This window comes from Rhinolophus ferrumequinum, chromosome 24 (genome assembly GCF_004115265.2).
Source record: "Rhinolophus ferrumequinum isolate MPI-CBG mRhiFer1 chromosome 24, mRhiFer1_v1.p, whole genome shotgun sequence".
NCBI lineage: Eukaryota > Metazoa > Chordata > Mammalia > Chiroptera > Rhinolophidae > Rhinolophus > Rhinolophus ferrumequinum.
This window is the reverse complement of record NC_046307.1, coordinates 17,943,080-17,963,702: the sequence shown is the minus strand read 5'-3', so window position 1 is coordinate 17,963,702 and position 20,623 is coordinate 17,943,080. Positions and strand designations below refer to the sequence as shown.

At 37.2% G+C, this 20,623-nt stretch overlaps 2 protein-coding genes across 4 annotated transcripts; one reads left to right on the top strand and one right to left on the bottom strand.

Moving 5' to 3' along the window:
* Positions 1-432: 432 nt before the first annotated feature.
* LOC117016707 (transcription elongation factor A protein-like 4) lies at positions 433-4,334 on the bottom strand. Its single transcript, XM_033096284.1, has 2 exons — positions 4,188-4,334; positions 433-1,318 (listed from the first exon to the last, which is right to left on the bottom strand). The coding sequence occupies exon 2, from the start codon at positions 1,291-1,293 to the stop codon at positions 607-609; it is 687 nt and encodes a 228-aa protein (XP_032952175.1). The 5' UTR covers positions 1,294-1,318; positions 4,188-4,334; the 3' UTR covers positions 433-606.
* A 2,101-nt stretch (positions 4,335-6,435) lies between these two features.
* YIPF5 (Yip1 domain family member 5) lies at positions 6,436-19,862 on the top strand. Of its 3 annotated transcripts, none has more exons than XM_033096281.1 (6): positions 6,436-6,585; positions 7,131-7,250; positions 14,467-14,639; positions 15,474-15,619; positions 17,393-17,574; positions 18,878-19,862. In XM_033096281.1, the coding sequence occupies exons 2-6, from the start codon at positions 7,141-7,143 to the stop codon at positions 19,038-19,040; spliced, it is 774 nt and encodes a 257-aa protein (XP_032952172.1). In that variant the 5' UTR covers positions 6,436-6,585; positions 7,131-7,140; the 3' UTR covers positions 19,041-19,862. The 3 variants fall into 3 exon arrangements, with proteins under 3 accessions (XP_032952172.1, XP_032952173.1, XP_032952174.1); XM_033096282.1 differs by having other exon boundaries at positions 6,479-6,831; XM_033096283.1 differs by lacking the exon at positions 6,436-6,585 and having other exon boundaries at positions 7,131-7,246.
* The last annotated feature ends 761 nt before the right edge of the window (positions 19,863-20,623 follow it).

Sequence of the window (20,623 nt, the reverse complement as noted above, 5' to 3'; positions counted from 1 at the left end):
GAATGATACAGAGGGTGATTGGGAAAGTTATCCCTTTGTGAGGGATGTAAACGTCTAGCACGTTGTTTTGTACACCTGAAACTAATAAAAAATTAAAAGTATAAATAAAAATAAAAAGGGTATACTGCTGCTGCACAGGAGTGACAGTAAGCCGGGCCCCACGGCTCCTACACAGTCACCTCTCTCATGTCTAGTGACTCATCTCCTACTCAGGTGAGACATTATTATCAAGGCATTAATGTGAAAATCCGATCAAATGAAAAATTAGAATTCTGTAGAAGTGTATACTCTAAAAGACAAAATACAAAGTTAAAACAATTTTTTTTTCAACCAGTTAATCTTTTAGTCGACACAACTTTCAGAGTTTTTTCTGTACATCGATCACAAGGTAAATATTTTTAAAGCTTTACAAAAATGGAGTAATGCCATATATATGGTTCTGCAATCTTTTATTTTTTTAGTTTTACAATGCACCAGACATTTTCCCATGCAATGAATGAAAATCTGCTGCTGAAACAGAGGGCTGCAGCTGGATAATGAGTGACCCTACAGCAAAACATTAGCCTAAGTTTACAGCCCAGGGCCTGGCAAATGCCTGCGGGGACACTACACAAAAGGAATGTCTTCAAAGCCCCTTTGTGGGGCCCTGCAGCCACCCCTGAGCTCCCTTGGGCCCCTCGGGTGGAAAGGGTCCTGCAAACTTTTTTGCATCCACATAAACCCCCCCAATTTCTGTCTGGTTTTCTTCACCTCATCTTCTACCCTAGCCATCTCATCAAATTCTCTTATCATCTCCTCATTGCTCAAATGCATATCATGTATGGCCTCCTTGTATTCCTTGAGGCACTGAGCCAGCCCCTTGTTGGTTTTTCTTTTAGCTTTCTTGGGTATATCATCCCCAGCTGGGCGCTTTACTGCAGCCCTTGGTTCACTGGCTGGTTGTTCTTCCTCTTTTGGCTTTCCCTCATTCTCTGGTTTTCCCTCATTCTCTGGATTTCCTTCTTCTTTTGGTTTTCCCTGGCTCTCCAGCTTCCCCTGGCTCTCTGGTTTTCCCTCGCTCTCTGGCTCTCCCTCTTCTTTTGGCTTTCCCTCCTCTGGCTTATCCTTATCATTAAGTATTTCCTCATCTTCTATCTTTCCCTTGTTTTCTATCTTTTCCTCTTTTTCTAACTTCTCCTTGTCTTCCAGAGTACAAGCCATTTCTGGCTTTCCCGCATCCTGTGGCTGTTCTTGGTTTTCCATCTTAACTTGGTTCTCAGGTATTGCTTCACTTTCATTGCCGAGTTTGTCCATGTTGAGATGTCCCCTCCACGCAGACCTGAAAGAACAGGGAGCAACAATTAGGAGCTTGCAGATGGCTCAGGGTCCGACAGCAGCAGAGGGCGGGCACCTGGACTGGTCAAAACAAGAATGTTTTAAGTTTGTATTTAAATTTATCTGGCTTAAAGCTCCCAGAGCAGCAATGTCTAGCCCTAGAAATACTGTTTTCTATTTTTAACATGACATTATAACAGCAAAGAGGTAAACTGTAATGATAAGCAATGGTAGCTTGGGGTGTCTGTAACTGAGAGGGTCATGAAGAATTCTAATCGAAAAATATAAAAGGTAAATTGCCTAAAGGAAGCGTAATAACTTACACACTTTTAGTAATAGCTAGGCTGCTCTCTCGTTAAGTACAATAACACCTGGTCCCTGTATGATTTTTAAGAAACATTATATATTAAAATTTCTATGACAATGGTTTTACATGGCTAGGACACTGCAATTTTTTTTCTTTGCAAATAAACATATTTTCCACAACATAATTCATCTTATGCACTGTCTCCTGGAATATTAAATCCCATGTGTTGGGGAAACAGAAGAGAGAAAGGGAGATGAAGCATAAAGATGAGCACATTTTCTTTAGTGTTTGGAATAATATAAAACACACCAAGAAAAATCAAATATGCGTAGCACTGTTCACAATTTTCAAGAACAACGGCTCCAACGTATGAGTGGTTCTTAACCTATAGTGTCTGATACCAAAAGATATTTGTGAGACTAAAATTTACAGTGTGACAAGCCCAATTTGGGAAATCTGGGACAGGAGATAAAGCAAGCATATTTTTAATATACTCTACTATATCAAAAGGCAAATAATACAGAATCTGCAGGGAAGTATCAGAGTGAATGTATATAATTGTTTGTTCAAGTTCAATCATTATAGTTTTTTAAAGGTCCATTTCAGTTGCTAACAAAATCCTATTGTTTCTGTATCTATATAGATTCAGCAGTGATAATAACTGCCAACATTCACTGAATACTTAGTACTCAGGCACTGAGACTTCCATGCATTATCTCGCACATGCCTCCTTGCAAACATGTCAGATGAATCCTGGCATTGTCTTGGTCTTGCACGTGGGAAACGTGAGGCACAAAGACATTAAGTGACCCACTGAAGAACCATGGCTAGTAAGCGGAAGAGAATGTAAATCCAGGCAGGGGCTCCAGAACACGCACCCTTAACCACTACCCATTATTAATTAGATTACATGATTAATATGAGGTGAACTTGAAAATTAGGTGTTTTGTCATGTGCCCAATGGGAAGATTACAAAAATAAATTTTTTTATCAACTTGAATATATACACATTTGGGGATGTAGACACAATTTATCAACTACTGCAATTTTAGGGCACATATATACACATCATTATATATATCATTATGTATACATAACATATATAATGATTTCTATACATATATAAAAATCACATTTTAGGTAAAGTAGTGTATTCATTAGAAATATTGCCTTTTCCCACAAGGAATCAGGAGCCAGACTGTCTGGGTTCAAACCTCAGGTCTAGTATTTCCTAGCTTAATGATGTTTGACAAGTTATGTAATGGTTCTCTCCTCAGTTTCATCATGTATCAAATATACAGTACCTACCACATTGGGTTGTTAGGAAAAGTAATTGAGTTAAAAGGTGTGAGGTGCTTCGAGCAGTGCCTGGCATGTACTAAGTATACACAGGTGTTATGTTTTTCAAATGCTTCACTTCCATCTTTGGCAGGAAAGCTTCTGCCATCACTACAGCACAGTCCTCTGATGCTGTTTTTCACACTATCCCTTCTGTTAAGTTATTTGAGATATAGAACTTCCAGGACTGTCACTGAAATTCTAATTTCAAACCACAGGAGCCATTCACCTAATATTAGAAATGTCTTTACTTGTTATTTAAGAGGGTATTTGTGATCTCTACAATGAAAATAGAGCATTGCTTTAAAAATTATCTTTAAAAGATCATTTTTTTTTTTTTTGGCAACATGATGCACTTACAATATTGAAGTCAAAGTCCCAAGGTTAATTATTAAATTGGGATAACTTTCTTTGCCTCTTAAAAACCAGTTGTCCAAAAGCATCCAATGATGCTACAGGCAAATCTGTCTTCCCCAAATAATAATTTACTGTTCAAAGTAAAATAATTGAAATAACAGAAGGAGAATTTGATGAGGAAACTTCCTAAGGAATAAAGGGTAATTTGGGGGAAATATAATCGTTATATTTGGGATATGGGGTTACATAATTAATATTCAGGGGACGTAGAAACAGATCTTTGGCATATACAATAGTATTTACCATAATTATCAGGTTTCATTGTGGAACTTGACATGATATGTTTAGCTACCAAATTCTTACCTTATTTCATACGTGGATATAGCTAAAAGTCGGGGAAAACTAACCATGTTCTAACCATAATTTTCAGGCACAAGTCCCTATGACATATTTACTATAAAACAGGTGAAAAAAGGCAATTCTAAGATATTTAAGTACAATTTCACTGCCATCCTAAACATTTTTTTTTGCATTTGTGAAGTATGTAAAAGTTAGAGGGCATACTAGCATGATTGTAATTAAAAGGTATTACATGTGATTAAAATGTTGCTTCTTTTTTTGTTACAAGTTTGGTAATTGACATACTAGGTTCCAGGGAAAGACTGGGCAGCTGTTACAAGCCCACTTCCTGTTCTATCATCTCTTGACCTGGTTGAGGCTTTCAACTCCTAATGAAGCCAGTTCTATGACTCAACAGAGGTCAGAAGTACATTTACCAAGTACTCCAGTTTCCTTTACTCTAACTTGCTGGAGCCAGTCCTGGGGTGGGAGAAAAAAAGAAAAGAAAAAAGTTTCCAAAAGAAAGGCCTACCTGACTAGCCACAGAATTGACTGATCCGCTCAAAGTCCCCAAGGGGTTTTGGCAGGATACCTTGGCTTATGTTTCAAAGCCAAACAATGTGGAAGATTTAATCTCGTAACTCAATTTTCTTGCTTGGCTTCTCAATTGAGGCAGGGGCTGGAGAGGAAAGAAAATCCAGTAAATACAGCAACTGATTTCACAGACAGAAGCAACTGAAGAACATCTATATCCAACAATTCATTCCTAAGTAGCTAATTTTTAATGCTTACATTCTTGTATTTTATTCAAATTTGAGAGTAATATCTCTTTTGGATAGGAAAAACAGAAGAAACAAGAAAGACCAGAATTTTTTTTTTCAACCATAAGGTCAATAAGTAGATAAAGTAATAGATTATTGCATATTGTTGATAACTAGAAACTCAGCTTTCTAGGTAATGTAGCTTATAGAGAGTACAATTATATAATTTGTACTCAGGAATATTTTTGAGAGTGAAAAGGAAACAGTATTAATTATGCTGGAACAATTAGGCATAAAATGGGATAAAGGGCTGTCTCTAGCAAACCAAGATATATGGTCAGTCTACCTAGAGTCGTGCAGATGGTACCACATCAATAAATTCTAAAATGATTTGTAAAAGGTGGTAAATTAAATATTTGGATGAGCAATTTCAGAAATTCTCCGATATAGTAGAAAACCTCAAAAGGTAACTGCCTATTTATCTCTAGAGCAGTCCTTGGTTTTTTGGTTTGTTATGTCCTTTTGCTGTTGCTATTGTTGTTTCAAGGGCAGTATTTTTTTGTTTTACTTTTACTCGTTTGTTTCATTTTAACCAGTGAAATTTTATCATTCCTTTGGAAACTGGTCCCAGAGCAATGGCCTGGCTTCTTTTGTCAGGACCACAGGATTCTGGTTCTGCCATACAATGCAAGGTTTACGGTATAAATTTTAGTACTAGAAATCCTGAGGACAATTCTGCTCATTGATTAATACCATGGCATTTGGAGTTAGGGTAGTCAGGATTCTTTCACTTTGAGAAAGTGATTTAACATAATAGCCACAAAAATCTTTCTTTCTTTCTTTTTTTTTTTTTTAAAGAAACAAGCTCATCCCATTCACCAGTTTCCCTCTTCCTTTAGGACCAACACCAACATCCAACAAGACACTATTTCCTGGTCCTTGCCTGTAGCTCCAGCCTCAACTCCTTTGTGGCTTCACTCACTTGCTCCTCCCATCCCCCTGGCTTCATTTAGACCCGTGATTTCCAAAGTCTGCTGTTGCCCAAAGGACATTTTGAATTGTCTGGAGACATTTTTAGTTGTCACAAGGTGGACAGGGTTATGCTACTGGCACCTAGTGGGTCGAGGTCAGGGATGCTGTTAAAAATCCCACAGCGCACAGGGCAGCCCCGTACAACAAAGAATCATTTGGACCAAAATGTTAACAGCGCAGAGGTCGCGAAACCCTGATTTACACCTTTCCTTACACAGTGTTTCCCCCCACCCCAGGCCTTCCTCGCGCAGGCTGTTGTCTCTGCCTGAAATATTCGCGCTCTTCACCGCCCCTCCTTTTCCCTTCCCTTTTCCGGTTTCCCCCATTTCTCTAACTCCTCGTCACCCTTTTGATCGATCATCACCTTCTCAGAGTGGTTCTCCAGATGCTTAATCGCAGATGAATACTACACCTTTCCAAAGAATCATGGCGGACGTAAGAATATCGGTAGGAATTTCACCTGTGTTCGTACCTGATTACCTCCTCCTTTATCAACTCCAGGTGGGCAGTCCCCTCTAGTTTGTATTCACTATTGGAACCCCAGTAACCCCCGCAGTTAGTACAGCTAGAACTAACATGGCAGTCAATATTATTACACGAACATTTAACAGCCTCACTCATAAAAGGAGAATAACACAGTAACCATCTCATTCCGGTGTAACGATAAATAATAAACTTTAGCACCGTGCCTGACTCACAGTGAGTCCGGAGAGAGCGAGGCTCGGTAGTTGGTGGATCAGGAGGCAGGCTCCGTCCGTTCCACTTCACCACTTGCACGTCTTCCTCCAGGCCCTCCTTCGACTAAGGAATTCTCCTTCCTCCCAAACCGTGACTAACAACGACTGCGCCTGTGCTTTTCCGTCTTTTCCGTCTTCACCGCTAAACAGCTACCGGAAGTATTTTCCCTCTTCCCATTGGTCGATACTGCGCATGCACCAAATCAGGTTCTCTGCCTGCCCCCGCCCATCGGTGCTTAACCGGGAGCGCAAAATCTGCCAACACGCCTGCGCAAGCGATGGTGCCCCGGAAGCAGTTCTTTGGCCTGTAACACGTAGCAACCCGGCCAGTTCAGAGTCTTAAGCCGAGGGTGGGGCGTATTTGGGGCTGCCGGAGCTACTGCCACCGCCTTTGCTTTTGGTGAGTGACCCAGGCCCGTGGCACACTGTCCGGCTTTGCCCCCCACCTGTGCAGCGCGGCTTAGTGCCACCTTTCGGCTCCGCGCCCGGTCCTTTCCTCGGACTCTCGTTCCCTTTCAAGCCCTTGCTGTGACGCGGCCCCTGCACCGCAGGCGCGGCCTCTGGGGAGTCTGCACTTACCTGGCAGGCCCAGGCCTTCTTTTGCAAGGTGGCAGCGGAGTTGTCAGTTGTAAAGTCCCGCCCCGAGGTGAGCAATCGTCTTTGTGGTTGATATTTTAGGCCCCATGCAACCGCTCCTCCCACGACCCTGCTCCTAACCCAAGGCATATCAGTACCTTGAAGTGGAGGTGTCTGCCCAGGCCTTACCTTAGAGAGGACACATTTCCTTAGCACCCTCGTCCCCGACCCACCCTCCAAATGCTGCTTCCCAAAATTTCCGAAGAAATATTTGCTGCCTTCTGGGGGTATTTGCTTAAGCAAAGTATCAGGAACGAATTAAGGAGGACATGGGCGTAAGCAGTATTTGCCATTTCTCTTCTGTTGCAGATCGTTTGCAATGTCAGGCTTTGATAACTTAAACACGGATTTCTACCAGACAAGTTACAGCATCGATGACCAATCCCAGCAGTCCTATGATTATGGAGGAAGCGGAGGACCCTATAGCAAGTAACTTTTCAACTTTGGCAATTTATTTAGTCAAGATATCTTGGTATCCAGAATGTTTGGGTCTGCCTAAAACTGAATGTGTGAACGTGTCCCTTTTCAGGAATGTGATTTTTCGTAATCTTCCTTCCTCTGGAGAGAGCTGGGACACTGGTTTAGGTTTGAAGGGCTTGCCCTATTTAGAATTCGATGGCTTTTGCAATATCTTCAGATGTGTTGTGGGTGGAAAAGTGGATTGCTGAAGAACTTTTTCTAGTAAAAGTATTTCTACATCATTTAAGGTACAGATAGGAGTTCAGGTACCTAGAAGATAGGCGGTTTAGTCCACAGGACCAGTTAAAAATTAAAATCCTTTAATGGTTTTTTTAGTAGTTAAAATAGTCCAACTTTGAGACTTTCTCAACGTTAATTGAAAGTGCTCAGTGACACTATTTAACAGTGTAAGCTTCCTGTTATGAATCATCAGGTGATTTTCATGGAGCAATTGATGGTCATTTTTATTATTATAGCAAAAGCTTATGGTCAGTACACACAAGTTGCCAGTTGCAGAAAAGGGGCACTCAAAACCTTTCAGTCTTGAACTGTTAAAAAAAAAATGACTTTTTAAATAATCCCTGGTATTTGTGGCAAAAATACAGTAACTAAAGGTTTTCTACCAATCTCCTCTAGGACATCATACCCTAAGTTTCTTAGGACCTTAAAGATAATCTTACCAGCTTCCTATCCAGTGAAGGAGTTTCCTATACCTGGGTTGCTTAACCTTTTTTAGATGGTCCGCTACCCCTTTGAGAATTTAATGAACTCTGAGTGGTGAACACACAATGCAATATATAGATGATGTATTATGGAAATGTACACTTGAAACCTATATAATTTTACTAACCAATGTCAGCCCAATAAATTTAATTAAAAAAAATCTAATGAAAACTCTGGGCCTATTTCTGAGAAACGTGCATGCACTCAGACATCCCACGTAAATGTGCATATAACTTCAGACAGTTGATGTGTCATCTGATATTCATCTATGGGCCATGAATTAAAAACCTCATGAAGACTATCCCAGGATGAGGGCAAGGAATGACTGTACCCAGTCAGTCGGAGAGAAACGTGTAGTACTAGAACATCTTTGAATTAATAAATCTGAATGGAAGTATCCAAGAATTTAAAAAACAAAGCAGAAATCAAATTCAGACCCGAAGTCTGGTCTGTCTTAGATAGGTTATACTATTTACAACTTACCCCTTGCATCTGCTTACTTTAATATGTTCTAAGGCTTTTTCCCCCTTCCTAAAACTTAACACAGTGAACTATAGGAGTGAGTGTAAAAAATTCTCTCTATAAGTCACGTTCTTTCTGTGATATTCTCAACTATATATCATTGAGGATTTATCTCTTTTGGTCAGTCAATTGGGCAGAATTAGAAAAATCATGTTGAGAAATTTTCATTCATTTATTTACCTAACTATATATTTTTTGCGATTGTCCTGTGTATGAAAGGGCAAAGGAATATAAGATTGGACAGAGTGCAGCCAAAGGGCTTTGGAAAATCTGCTCTGGGTGCAACCCTGTTTTTAACTAAATTATATTGATGTTTGGAACAGCAGAACTATTCCATTTAGATTGCAACCTCCTAGGTTTATCTGTCTCTGCCTTTCTTTCCTATTCTGTCCATGTTGGCATCACTTAAAGGTGTAACTTATCATTCCACTTAGCTCATTTCAGTTTTCCAGAGCAGTTTACATATTCTCTTGCTAACTATTCTCACAATTCCATTCCAACCAAATTATGTACCAGTAAGCATTGCTTCAGTGCTAGTAAAGATGTTTTGTTCCAGGTGCTAATATAACTGTTACTGCCATTTAATGAATATTAGTTTATAGATGATGCTTAGGAAAACAAAACGCCTAATGTATTAGCCGTAATAGCTGGGTTTCTGAGTTTTTTTTTTTTTTTTTAATTTGTAGTTCACTCTGGCTTCTTTTTTATTTATTTATTTTTATTTTTAATTTTTTTTTTTTTTTAAGATTTTATTGGAGAAGGGGAACAGCACTTTATTGGGGAACAGTGTGTATTTCCAGGACTTTTTTCCAAGTCAAGTTGTTGTCCTTTCAGTCTTAGTTGTGGAGGGTGCAGCTCAGCTCCAGGGCCATTTGCCGTTGCTAGTTGCAGGGGGCGCTGCCCACCATCCCTTGGGGGACTCGAGTTGTTGAACCGGCAACCTTGTGGTTGAGAGCCCACTGGCCCATGTGGGAATCGAACTGGCAGCCTTCGGAGTTAGGAGCATGGAGCTCTAACCCCCTGAGCCACTGGGCCAGCCCCATCTGACTTTTATTAAAAAAAAAAAAAAAATTGGCCTCTTCTAATTCTGTATGTGCCTTCAATTAGATCTGCAACCTAATCGCATTTTAAATGTCCAGCTCAGTTTATCAAATAGTATTTTGTTTGTATTGCTAATTTGGTAACAAAGATCAGCTGTTAATGAAAATCTAGGTTCGACTAGCATATGATTTGGATTGTCTTCAAGTTTGACTTATTATTAGTCTATAGTTTTGCATTTCCCCTGTGAAGTCAGCTTTAACATTTTACATAGTTTCCTCTATGGGTACTTTATAAGTATCATTCATATATTCATACAAAAACAACAAAAATACAAAGAAAAAATTAAGGGCTGTTTGATCTTAATCTGTTGAGTTTTATGAATGTCATATTTGAACAGGACCCACACTGTATTCTAGATATGCCTATAAAATGCATACTGATACCAATTACATAATTTTTTAAAGTGTTGAAAGCTAGAATTTTTTTTTCATCTTTGACTTAACAGATAATACCTTTATGGACTATCTAAGGATTTTCATGAGCTTAAGTAGCCAACCCAATATGTTAGGAGGCTTTGTGTTTGTTGTTGGTACTGAGTGCTACAGCAGGTTTACTATGGGTATCTGCTGCTTTTTCTGCTGTTAAAATGTTGATTTAGCCTATAAAGATCATGTCAACTATGCTGTGTTTTAATTTAAACCTAGCAGGGGTGACTCAGGAATTTTCCTGACCAGGTCATGCCAGAAAAGGAAAATAGTAAAAATTCTGTGGTATTCTTTCTCACCTTGAATCTTGAAGAAGGAATAATAGAGCCACCTTTGAAGCTGTGATTCGCTTGCTGTATTTCTCTTCCTGATGTGAGATTTATGAGTCTGTATCAGGGATTCTAAAGTGTGGACTGCAGACCCCAAACAGTTCTTGAGACCTTTCAGAGAGTCTTGAAAGTCAAAACTATTTTCATTACAAGACTAAGACACACTGATAATTGGAAAAGCAATGATTGGTAAAACTGCTGGTACCTGAACGTGAATTAAGACAATGGCATCAAATTGTTCTAGTAATCATTGTATTCTTCATGGCCACGCCCTTGGTGGTGGTGGGGGGAATCAATGTCATTTAAGGATGCCCTTGAGGAAACAGTAAGAATTATCATTGTATTCTGACCGTTGAATACACACATTTTTAAAATATTTTCTGCGATAAAGAGGGAAACAGTCAGAAAGCACTTCTACTTCATGCTGAAGTACAATGATTATCTCTAGGAAAAGCCTCTGTGCGATTTGTCTCAAACTCAATCAGCCGCTTTCTCATGGAAACCTTTTTTATTGGAAAGAACTGACCTACAAATTATGGTTATTCAGTCTTGAGTATTTGGCAGATATTTTCTCAAATATGAATGAAGTGAGCCTGTTAATTTAAGGAAAACAATTAACAGTATGTGTGGCCAATGATAAAATTAGAGTTTTCAGGCAAAAATGAGGATTTTGGAAAACTTGCATCCATAACTGTGAACTTATCCGGTTCCCAGTAATTAACCATTTTTTTCTGGTGAGATCAGTAATGATAGTAACAAATGTGATTTTTAAATTTATGTATGTATTTATATTAAATGTGTCAATATTTGGAAGATCTCCATAACTCAGTAATATTTTCTAAATGGCCAATGTATGATTTTACAAGTTGTACATGAGTAAAGAAAAGATCCATTCAAAGTACAAAACGGATGTATTCTAATGCAACAGTATAAAAATTTCGTTAGTATTGCTCCAGTTTCCATGTTGCAACTTAAAACAACTACCACTTTGCTTTGAATTTTAATATAGTATCAAAAGGAATATTCATAATCTGAAAAGTTCTTAAAAATACTCAATTTCCAATTGCAAGTCTGCAACACTAGATTTTCTTCAGATACTTCAACTAAAACAATATATCACAACAGATTGAATGCAGATAGAAGAATTTTTAGCTATCTTCTGTTAAAAGAGACATAAATGAGATTGTTAAAAATATAAGCATGCCACTTATCTCAGTAATTTTTTAAAAAATAATTTTTTAATAAAAATGTTTATGATAACGTAATAGATTTATCGTTACTTTAAATGAGTTAAATATTTTAACGTTTCTCAGTTTTAATTTCTAATATAAATATTGATGGATATAACCCACATAAAAAACATATGAGATTCTCAGTAATAAAGTTTAAGAGTATAAAGGGGTCCTAAGAGTTTGAAAAATCACTGATCTGTACCATTCTTTTTGGTTTTTCTATTGCATATACATTCACATTTATATTTTCTTGGCCCCCCCCACTCCCCATGAGCAAAAAATAAAATACAATCTGTTTATGCAGATTGTAGAAACCTTCATATGGCGCTTTTCTAGCTGTTTCATAAACTCAGATGGGGATTTAGGATATATCCAAACAGAGATCAACACAATAACATACTGTATTAAATCAGAAAATGTGAGTTTTTGTCTTAGTTCAATCAGCTATCCCTGTGGGGTTTGTGTGTATGTGTGTAAGTAAATAGAAAGCAACATATTTGCATACCAAAATGGATGGGGAAATGCATTTACAGAAAAAATATTACAGCGTCTCTGTAAAGTGGGATTTGGGAGTGATTTTTATTACAGTTGTTATGAGTTGGAGTCAAAAAGTCTAGTTTTTAATCTACCACATGGGTAAATCATTTTAATCCAAATATCAGTTTCCACATCTTTATAATGGGAAGGATGATAAAATCAACTTCTTTGAGTTGTAATGAAGATAATATGAAATAATTCACATTAAACACTTATAACAGTGCTTTAACAATAATCTTCAAAAAGGTCATTAGTTATGGTTTGGGTATTGTCAGTAGTTGATAGATACCTATATATTACATATAACATTTTAGAATTAATTTTAATAAATTTTAAATGTACATAATTTTTAAAGGTACAAAAGTTTATAACGTGAAAATTAAGTCTTCTGTTTCCTGTTCCCAGGTCCCTTTACCTATATAATGATATATATAGATATAGGTATATAGATACAGATATAGGTAATATCCTAAAAAGCACAGTCACAATGGGTGTATATGATATATACTATTCTGAACATTGTTTTTTTTTCTTTCCACTGAATATTTCTTGATTATCATTCCTTATCAGCACACATACAACTGTGTCATTTCCTTTAACAGGTACATAGTTATCTATGCCCATATCACAACTTATTTACTATAGTTTCCTTTGTTTTCTGGTTTTTGCTATTAAAATAATGCTTCAGTGAATTCTATATTATTTTATAGCCAGCAAAATAAAGAGTGTTTTTTTCCAGCATGGATTGGACTAGTGTGGTGAGTCTTGAGAACCCCATTGGAATTTCCAGAAGGCTATGTATGTGAGGTTGAGAATTTATCATTGTTTTGATTTGCTTCTAATCAAGATGTGCAATTTAAAATTTAGATTTATTTTAAAATCTCAAATAGCATTAATGGAGGTCATTAAATTTTTATATTTATCTAAAAGGGAACTATAAAATTTTAAAAGGTAATTAGACTAAAAGCTCTCTAAGTCTTCTCAGCTCCATTTTAAAAATACCTTACTTTTAAAGTAATTACTTCTGTATTTCTTACTATGTAATTAGATTGGTCCCATTGATAGATGTCATATTTTTTCAGAACATGGTGAAACAATTGTTTAAAGATACTATTTCAATATCCTTCTGTTCCCTGTTTTCATCACTAAAGTAGCCATGGTAAGGTCTCTCCCTCTAAAATGCAGGATTTTAGCACATAATAAATGAAACAATAGATGTACAACTTTGAAAGATTAAAAACACTATTCAGGGCTGGCCCAGTGTCTCAAGTGGTTGGAGCCTGGTGTTCCTAATGCCAAAGGCTGCCGGTTCGATTCCCACATGGACCATTGGACTCTCAACCACAAGGTTGCCGGTTCGACTCCTCGAGTCCCGCAAGGGATGGTGGGCTCTGCTCCCTGTAACTACGATTGAACACGGCAGCTGCCGCTGAGCTCCTGGAAGGCTCAGTTGGTTGGAGCCCGTCCTCTCAACCACAAGGTTGCTGGTTCGACTCCTGAAGGACTGGTGGGCTGCGCCCCCTGCAGCTAACAACGGCAACTGGCCCTGGAGCTGAACTGCGCCCTCCACAACTAAGACTGAAAGGACAACAACTTGAAGCTGAATGGCACCCTCCACAACTAAGATTGAAAGGACAACAACTTGACTTAGAAAGAATCCTGGAAGTACACACTGTTCCCCAATAAAGTCCTGTAAAAAACAAAAAACAAAAAAAATATTCAAATTCAAGGCATACTAATAAGGTTTTGTTATATCCAGAAGCTTTCACAAAAAAAGAAGCTTGATTTTTCCACTCTGGTTTGAAATTGATGGTTGTTCTTAAAGACCCACTTGTAAAAAACAACATACTACAAAGAGTAAAGAAGAATGATTTTTTCATTCAATAGAGATCCAAATTACAATGGAAAATTACATAACGTACAAAGTCTCTTAGCCTTAGTTTTCATTCATAGTCTTAGAGATAAATTTTACTTCACAGCTATCTTTATATTATATATACTCACTAAGGGGGAAAAATAGACAAGATTTTTAAGTTTTCATTTGTTGGCCTAATGTTTAAAGGTTGAATAATTTATAAAATGCTCAAGTGCTGCATGAGTGAGTGTTGGCATCATCAGGAAGATTCTCTATGAAACACAGACTACTTATTGTAATAGATAATCACCTTGGTTCTAGTAATCATTTCAGCCATCATTTACAAAAACTGGCAAAGTACACATCCTAGGAATTGCATGACTAAGATTTTCTAGCTGTCAGGGATATCAGCTGTTGGGGGTTGACGTAATTCTGAGAAATGTAACTTACTTTGATTTACAGACAGTATGCTGGCTATGACTACTCGCAGCAAGGGCAGTTTGTCCCTCCGGACATGATGCATCCACAACAGCCATACACCGGGCAGATTTTCCAGCCAGCTCAGGCATACACTCCAGCCACTCCCCAGCCATTTTACGGAACCAACTTTGAGGATGAGCCACCTTTACTAGAAGGTAGGATTGGTTGCGACATCTGATCGTACTTTATAGTATCCAGCTGGTCAGTGAAAATAAACCTTAGTTTGGAGAAGTTTGCTTTCCTTTAAAGAATAATGTAGAAAATGTTTTCTAAGTGACCCAATATGAATAGATTGTGTATAAACCACATTGAGCCAGAGGAGAACAGATTTGTAATAGATCTTTAAAAGTGACAATAAGATATGTCAATACATTAGCGTTGACTTTTATTTCATATTATCAATTAAAACCTATCAGTGGAAGAAATGAAATAGCATGGTATTGATTAGTCACCATGGAAATAAGCTGACAAAACTAGTAACATCCCTGTAAAGTATGGTGGTTTTCAAATTGTATTCCAAAACCCTAGAGCAGTAGTTTAGAACATTTTTTTTTTTTAGTTCGATACCCTTTGAGAGTCTAATGAAAGCTATGAATACGCTCCTTAGAAAAATGCACACATATGCATAGAAACATAGTTTTGTATAAAATTTCGTGGGGCCTCCAGGTGTTCCTGAAGCCCCAAGTAAAGGATCCCTTACTATTAGCCCTGCTCATATAGTCTTTTCTATGCAGTACTAGCTGACAGTGTCTGTGCCATCATATTCATACCATTTTCTAACACCAAACCAGAAATCAGATATTTGTGGAATAAACACCACAGTCAAAGAAGACTGGTGTTGAGGACTCATCCAAATAATATCATCTGGTATTTCTGGATCGTCTTTTGATGCTGGGTGTTTCATTTTGTCTCCTGTTCTAGCATAGAGTCTGGTAAACTAAAGGTATATTCCAAGTCCTAATTGACTTCCTTATTTTCTTTTCCTTTAGAATTAGGTATCAATTTTGACCACATTTGGCAAAAAACACTAACAGTGTTACATCCATTAAAAGTAGCAGATGGCAGCATCATGAATGAGACTGATTTGGCCGGACCCATGGTTTTTTGCCTTGCCTTTGGAGCCACGTTGTTACTGGTAAGATTTTAGTTTCAACTTTCAGTGTGAGATTACAGAACAATCTTGAAATGTTCCACCAAGAGCCATCTATGAGATTGCTTATACAGCAAGTCTTTGAGGTGTTTTGAATAGTGTTGAGTTGCTTGAATTTATACCTATTCATCACTTCTCCATTGATAACAATACAGTATGTTAAGAAATCATTTCTTGTTCCAAGAAGTGGTCCAATTGTTAGGGGAAAACAAAAAATAAATAATAAATAACGTGTGGCTTTGTTTCTTCATCAAAATTCCTTCTTTTAAGAGATTGACAAAATTTTTTAGTCTGTTGCTTTTTTTTTTTTTTTAATTTAAATATCCAGACCGTGGATAGTGTTTCCTTGTAATGGTGGTGGTGGTGACTTTTCTGTACATTATTTTGACTTTTAATAATTGAAATATTAAAAGACAAGAGGTTTTAGTCCCTATCCCACCTCCCTAAGAATGTTAAAGCATATTGAAAATGAAAAGTTGTAAAGACAATTGTTAATATTTTTTTAAATTTTATCTTATATCTGTAAATGGATAGAACATGGGGTTTTTAGTCAGAAAAGCTGGGCTTGAGCTCCATGCTTCTACTCTGTCCTCGAGGAATCTTTTAATCTCCGCTCCCTCTGATAGACAATTCTTTGCTTGCCCCCTAACAAGATTGTTTTGGACTTTAAGCAAGACAGTTTCTGTGAGAGCACTTTGAGAAGTTTAAAGCACTGTGCAAGCATGAGGTTTTATTATTACATGAGTGAATTATCAATGAACTCAGCTGAGCCTTTCAAACTTCGGTATTCTCAATCAAATATATACAAATAAACATTGAATCTTAACAAAATCCCAAGGAGTTTTCCTTTTAACAGAATTTGTGGAGGCATTCTCGTGACTGAGCTTTATGTCAAAAATCTGGCAAACCAGGAACGTTTTGAAGGTTTCTCTGTAGAGTGATTTTTAATGATAGTGGACCTGAATACAGTGATACGATGTTTGTTCACATAACTTTACTAATGGTACTGTGACTCCAATTTAGCTAACCTGAACTGTCCTGAGTGAGGGTGTGTGTGTGTGTTTATTTTTGGTCAAAGAACTTTATAAATCAACACACAATTGGGAAAAAAAAGAAAAAAATACCTTCCATTGTATTCCTCTTGCCTGGTTGTTACTCAGTTTTCTTTTTTCTCCTTCCCACAAAACCCTGGCCTCCTGCTTATCCTGGCTTGCTTTCTCCTAACTCCTCTAACATGTAAAGCGAAATCACAAAGTGATTTCTGCTGTTTAAAAGATCATACCTAAAGATTATAGCTACATCTGTTCATGAGACTAACTTGCTCTGAGGCAGTTTTGGTGGAATTAGGTGCTTTCAAGTGATACTAGCTATTGTCCAAACATTCTGAATGACTTTCCATCTTGTCTCTGTAGTTTATTTGCTTAAAATCAGCCAGATTTCTTTTTAGAAATCTACTACTTTAGGTGATTGTACCACGATTTTGTATCTTTATTTGTTGAATTCCATGCCAAGCTCAGATGCTAACTGGAAAATGAAAAAACAAATATCTTTGTGTTGGGAGGTGATACTTTAAACTTCTTAAGAAAGACGTAAAAGTCAGTCTGCTCAGTGTTCTACTTCTGCGTAAAAAATGGATATCTCTGGAGACTTTGATGCTCATAAATTGAATATCTTCTACATGTACCATTTTGGGTGAAATAAGGCCAAAAGTAACTTATTTTTTTGCCCTTTAACCTGTAATCTTTTCTTTACCCATAGGCTGGCAAAATCCAGTTTGGCTATGTATATGGGATCAGTGCAATTGGATGTCTAGGAATGTTTTGTTTATTAAACCTAATGAGTATGACAGGTGTTTCATTTGGTTGTGTGGCAAGTGTCCTTGGATATTGTCTTCTTCCCATGATCCTACTTTCCAGCTTTGCAGTGATATTTTCGTTGCAGTAAGTACTGGTTTTTATTTTGGGTGTCAATTGACCAATTCTGTGTAGTAGGATTTACCTTCCCATCAGTATGGGAGGAATCACTGATCCAGCAAACGTCAGGCCGTGACTTTTGTGAGTGAGGCTGCGTGCGTCTCAGTGATGAGCAGTGGACCGGAGAGTAAACTTGAACATCTTGTATACCATCTCAGCTTCTACCTAGGAAAAAGAATTTCCCTAGTTTTGTGTTCATTTACCAGTGTCACTAAACAAATTGAACAATGGTGATTGTTAACTTAAATTTAGCATGGAAAAAGTGAAGTTAAAAATTACACTTACTTTCTTTTTGATATTTTTCAGATTAGACTATATCTGATTTCTTGAAGATGTTGAGCATGTAGTAGTGAATGAATAATAAACAGACTCTCTATTTGGCAGTTTTTTAACTGAAAATGAAACTTTTTTTTGGCCTGAGGCTGTTACCGGCCAATTGTGTTCTCAGATATAGTTGTAAGCAGCTTTAAATATGTATGATTTTTAGAGAAGAACTTAGGTAGGGTTAAAAGGAAAGGTGAAAATTACTGCTGATAGAGTTCCCGCTCCTGGCCAGTGCGAATGTGCTCTCAGCAGTCAGGCTCCTCCTCGTGGCACGTGCTGGACACGGCTTTGTTACACTTACAAAGCTGAAACGGAGGTTGGAGAGAAGGGCATATATCAACTATATGATACCAGAGATTTGGCAAGGTGATGGCTTTACAGTGTTCCTACTTTCGATAAAAATGCTTCAGATTTCTAGTGTAGAAACTGCTTCACTCTTTTCATTTGTTGAGATTGATACATTTACATTTGAATTCTACAGAAGATATTTTCTACTAAAATACTTGTTTCCAACCAGGGGCGATTTTGCTCCTAGGGGACAATTGGCAATACCTGGAGACAAATTTGGTTGTCACAACTGTCGGGGACAGGGGTGCTACTGGTATCTTATGGCTAGAAGCCAGGAATGCTATGAACATCCTAACAATGCACAGAAACCCCCCCACAACAAAAATACGTCCAGCCCATATTTGAGCAGTGCGAAGGTTGAGAAATCCTGTGCTAAAAGGCACAAAATGTATTGATAAATGAGCTTTTATCACATGGAATAATTCAGCATCTTCGAATTCACTGTAAAGTACATTTGAACATTTGGGGAGCAAAAATCTTGATTAGTTCTGCAGATGTCTACATGTGGATTTAAAATGCTTTTCTTTAGAATTGCTTATTGTAGTAAGTATTTTTACGTAACTAATCTTTTTTTGTCCTTTTTCCTTGTTGGTTACAGAGGAATGGTAGGAGTCCTTCTCACTGTTGGAATCATTGGATGGTGTAGTTTTTCTGCTTCCAAAATTTTCATTTCTGCATTAGCCATGGAAGGACAGCAACTTCTAATAGCATATCCTTGTGCTTTGTTATACGGAGTCTTTGCCCTAATTTCCATTTTTTGAACTGAATTTATCTGGGATGTGGACATTATTGGGCCAAATACACGAAAAGGACTTCGGACTCTTAAATTGGACCAGCAAACTGCTACAGTGCAACTCTCATGCAGATCTAACATTTGACTATTGGAGCCATGGAAGTAACTGTGTATCTTTTGTTCATTTTTATAGAACTTTTGAATACTGTGTTGGATTTATCTGCAGTATGACTAGCTTTAAGTGTTTGTGCTTATACAAATAAGAAGTGCTATTTCTTTCCTGTTCCTGCAGCCTTTAAAAAACAACTTTTTTCCTCATAAATTATGTTTTTGATAGATTTTTATCAACTGTGGGAAACTAACCACAGAGCTGATAATTTTTCTTAACAACAACGCAGTCATAGTAAATGAAGATACTAGACTTATTGCAGAAATATTTTTTCCAAGGAATGAGGAAAGAATAATTGCCTGTATTCTCAAGTCAGATGCACTTCAAGCAAAAAAGTGATCCCAATGTAGAGTTTATGAGTTTGCACTTCAAAAATTTGACATTCCTTTCAATTATCTCTTGGGATTTTTGCTAAAATTTTGCGATACAAGAAGCTCACAGTCTACCTTATTGTAGACATGAAATGTGAACACCTGTTCCTATAGTAGCATTGACTAAACTACTATGACCTAGACTGGCTGCATTAACGCTCATAGTTGAATCTCCATGTTTCCCAGGAAAAAAGAAAATCACTAACATTTTCTGAGAAAAATACTTAAAATGTCTCAGTTTCAGTATTGCAGTTATCAATGTAAAGTACATTTGATGCTTATTAATTAAAATTTTCCCAGTTAATTTTAATTGTGTTGTTGAGTTTACTTTTGCTAAATCACTGTTCTCAGCGTCCTGTTTTCTTTAACTAGGGTCTGATTTTGATTTGCATTCCCAATTTATCCTAAATTTTAAGAATAGAAGTCATCTGGTTTAGAATCAGAAAAAAGCGATTCAATGCAAAGTAGTTTACTTTGATTTAAAACATTATTTCTTGTATTAAGTTTATTCGGTTAATACTGTTATACTCTCTTGCCAGAGAATCTGTAAGAAACTACTGTGTCTTATATGTTGATCATTGGCTATTTCTGAAGAAACTGCCTCTGATTCTGGACAAAGTTCAGTTATAGTTATAAGAAAGGTGCCATATGGGGAGGAAAATGTTGCCTTTCTTAAAAGAGGAGAGTTTCAGACTAAAAAAGAAGTGCCAAGCTGACATAATAGTGATTCTTTTTTAGAGCGATTTTCAAAATAGTGATTTTCAATTATAAAAGGAGGTTAAAATAATAAAATATATTTCTTACAAGAAGATCCTGATTTCTAATCTCTGGAACCACATAAATACGTTTTTCTTCATTAAGAATCTGCTGGAGGAATACACTCATTACTAGTTAGTTTTTGGCTGGGTTTTCAAACTTACCAAATTGTTGTAGAATATGTTCATTGTGATCCTTGGATAGTATCTTTTTTGCTTTTTTCAATTAATTTTATAAATATAAGTCTTGTTAAGGCAAATGTAATGAGTGCCTTCTGTTAATACTATTAGTTCTTCCTACTGAATGGGGGAGATG

Bases quoted from the DNA above. Each gene is read 5' to 3' on its own strand.
- LOC117016707 (XM_033096284.1), bottom strand. From the start codon at position 1,293: ATGGACAAACTCGGCAATGAAAGTGAAGCAATACCTGAGAACCAAGTT.
- YIPF5 (XM_033096281.1), top strand. From the start codon at position 7,141: ATGTCAGGCTTTGATAACTTAAACACGGATTTCTACCAGACAAGTTAC. The intron at 14,640-15,473 runs GTAGGATTGGTT...CTTTTCCTTTAG, and splicing joins TGAGCCACCTTTACTAGAAG to AATTAGGTATCAATTTTGAC. The intron at 15,620-17,392 runs GTAAGATTTTAG...CTTTACCCATAG, and splicing joins TTGGAGCCACGTTGTTACTG to GCTGGCAAAATCCAGTTTGG.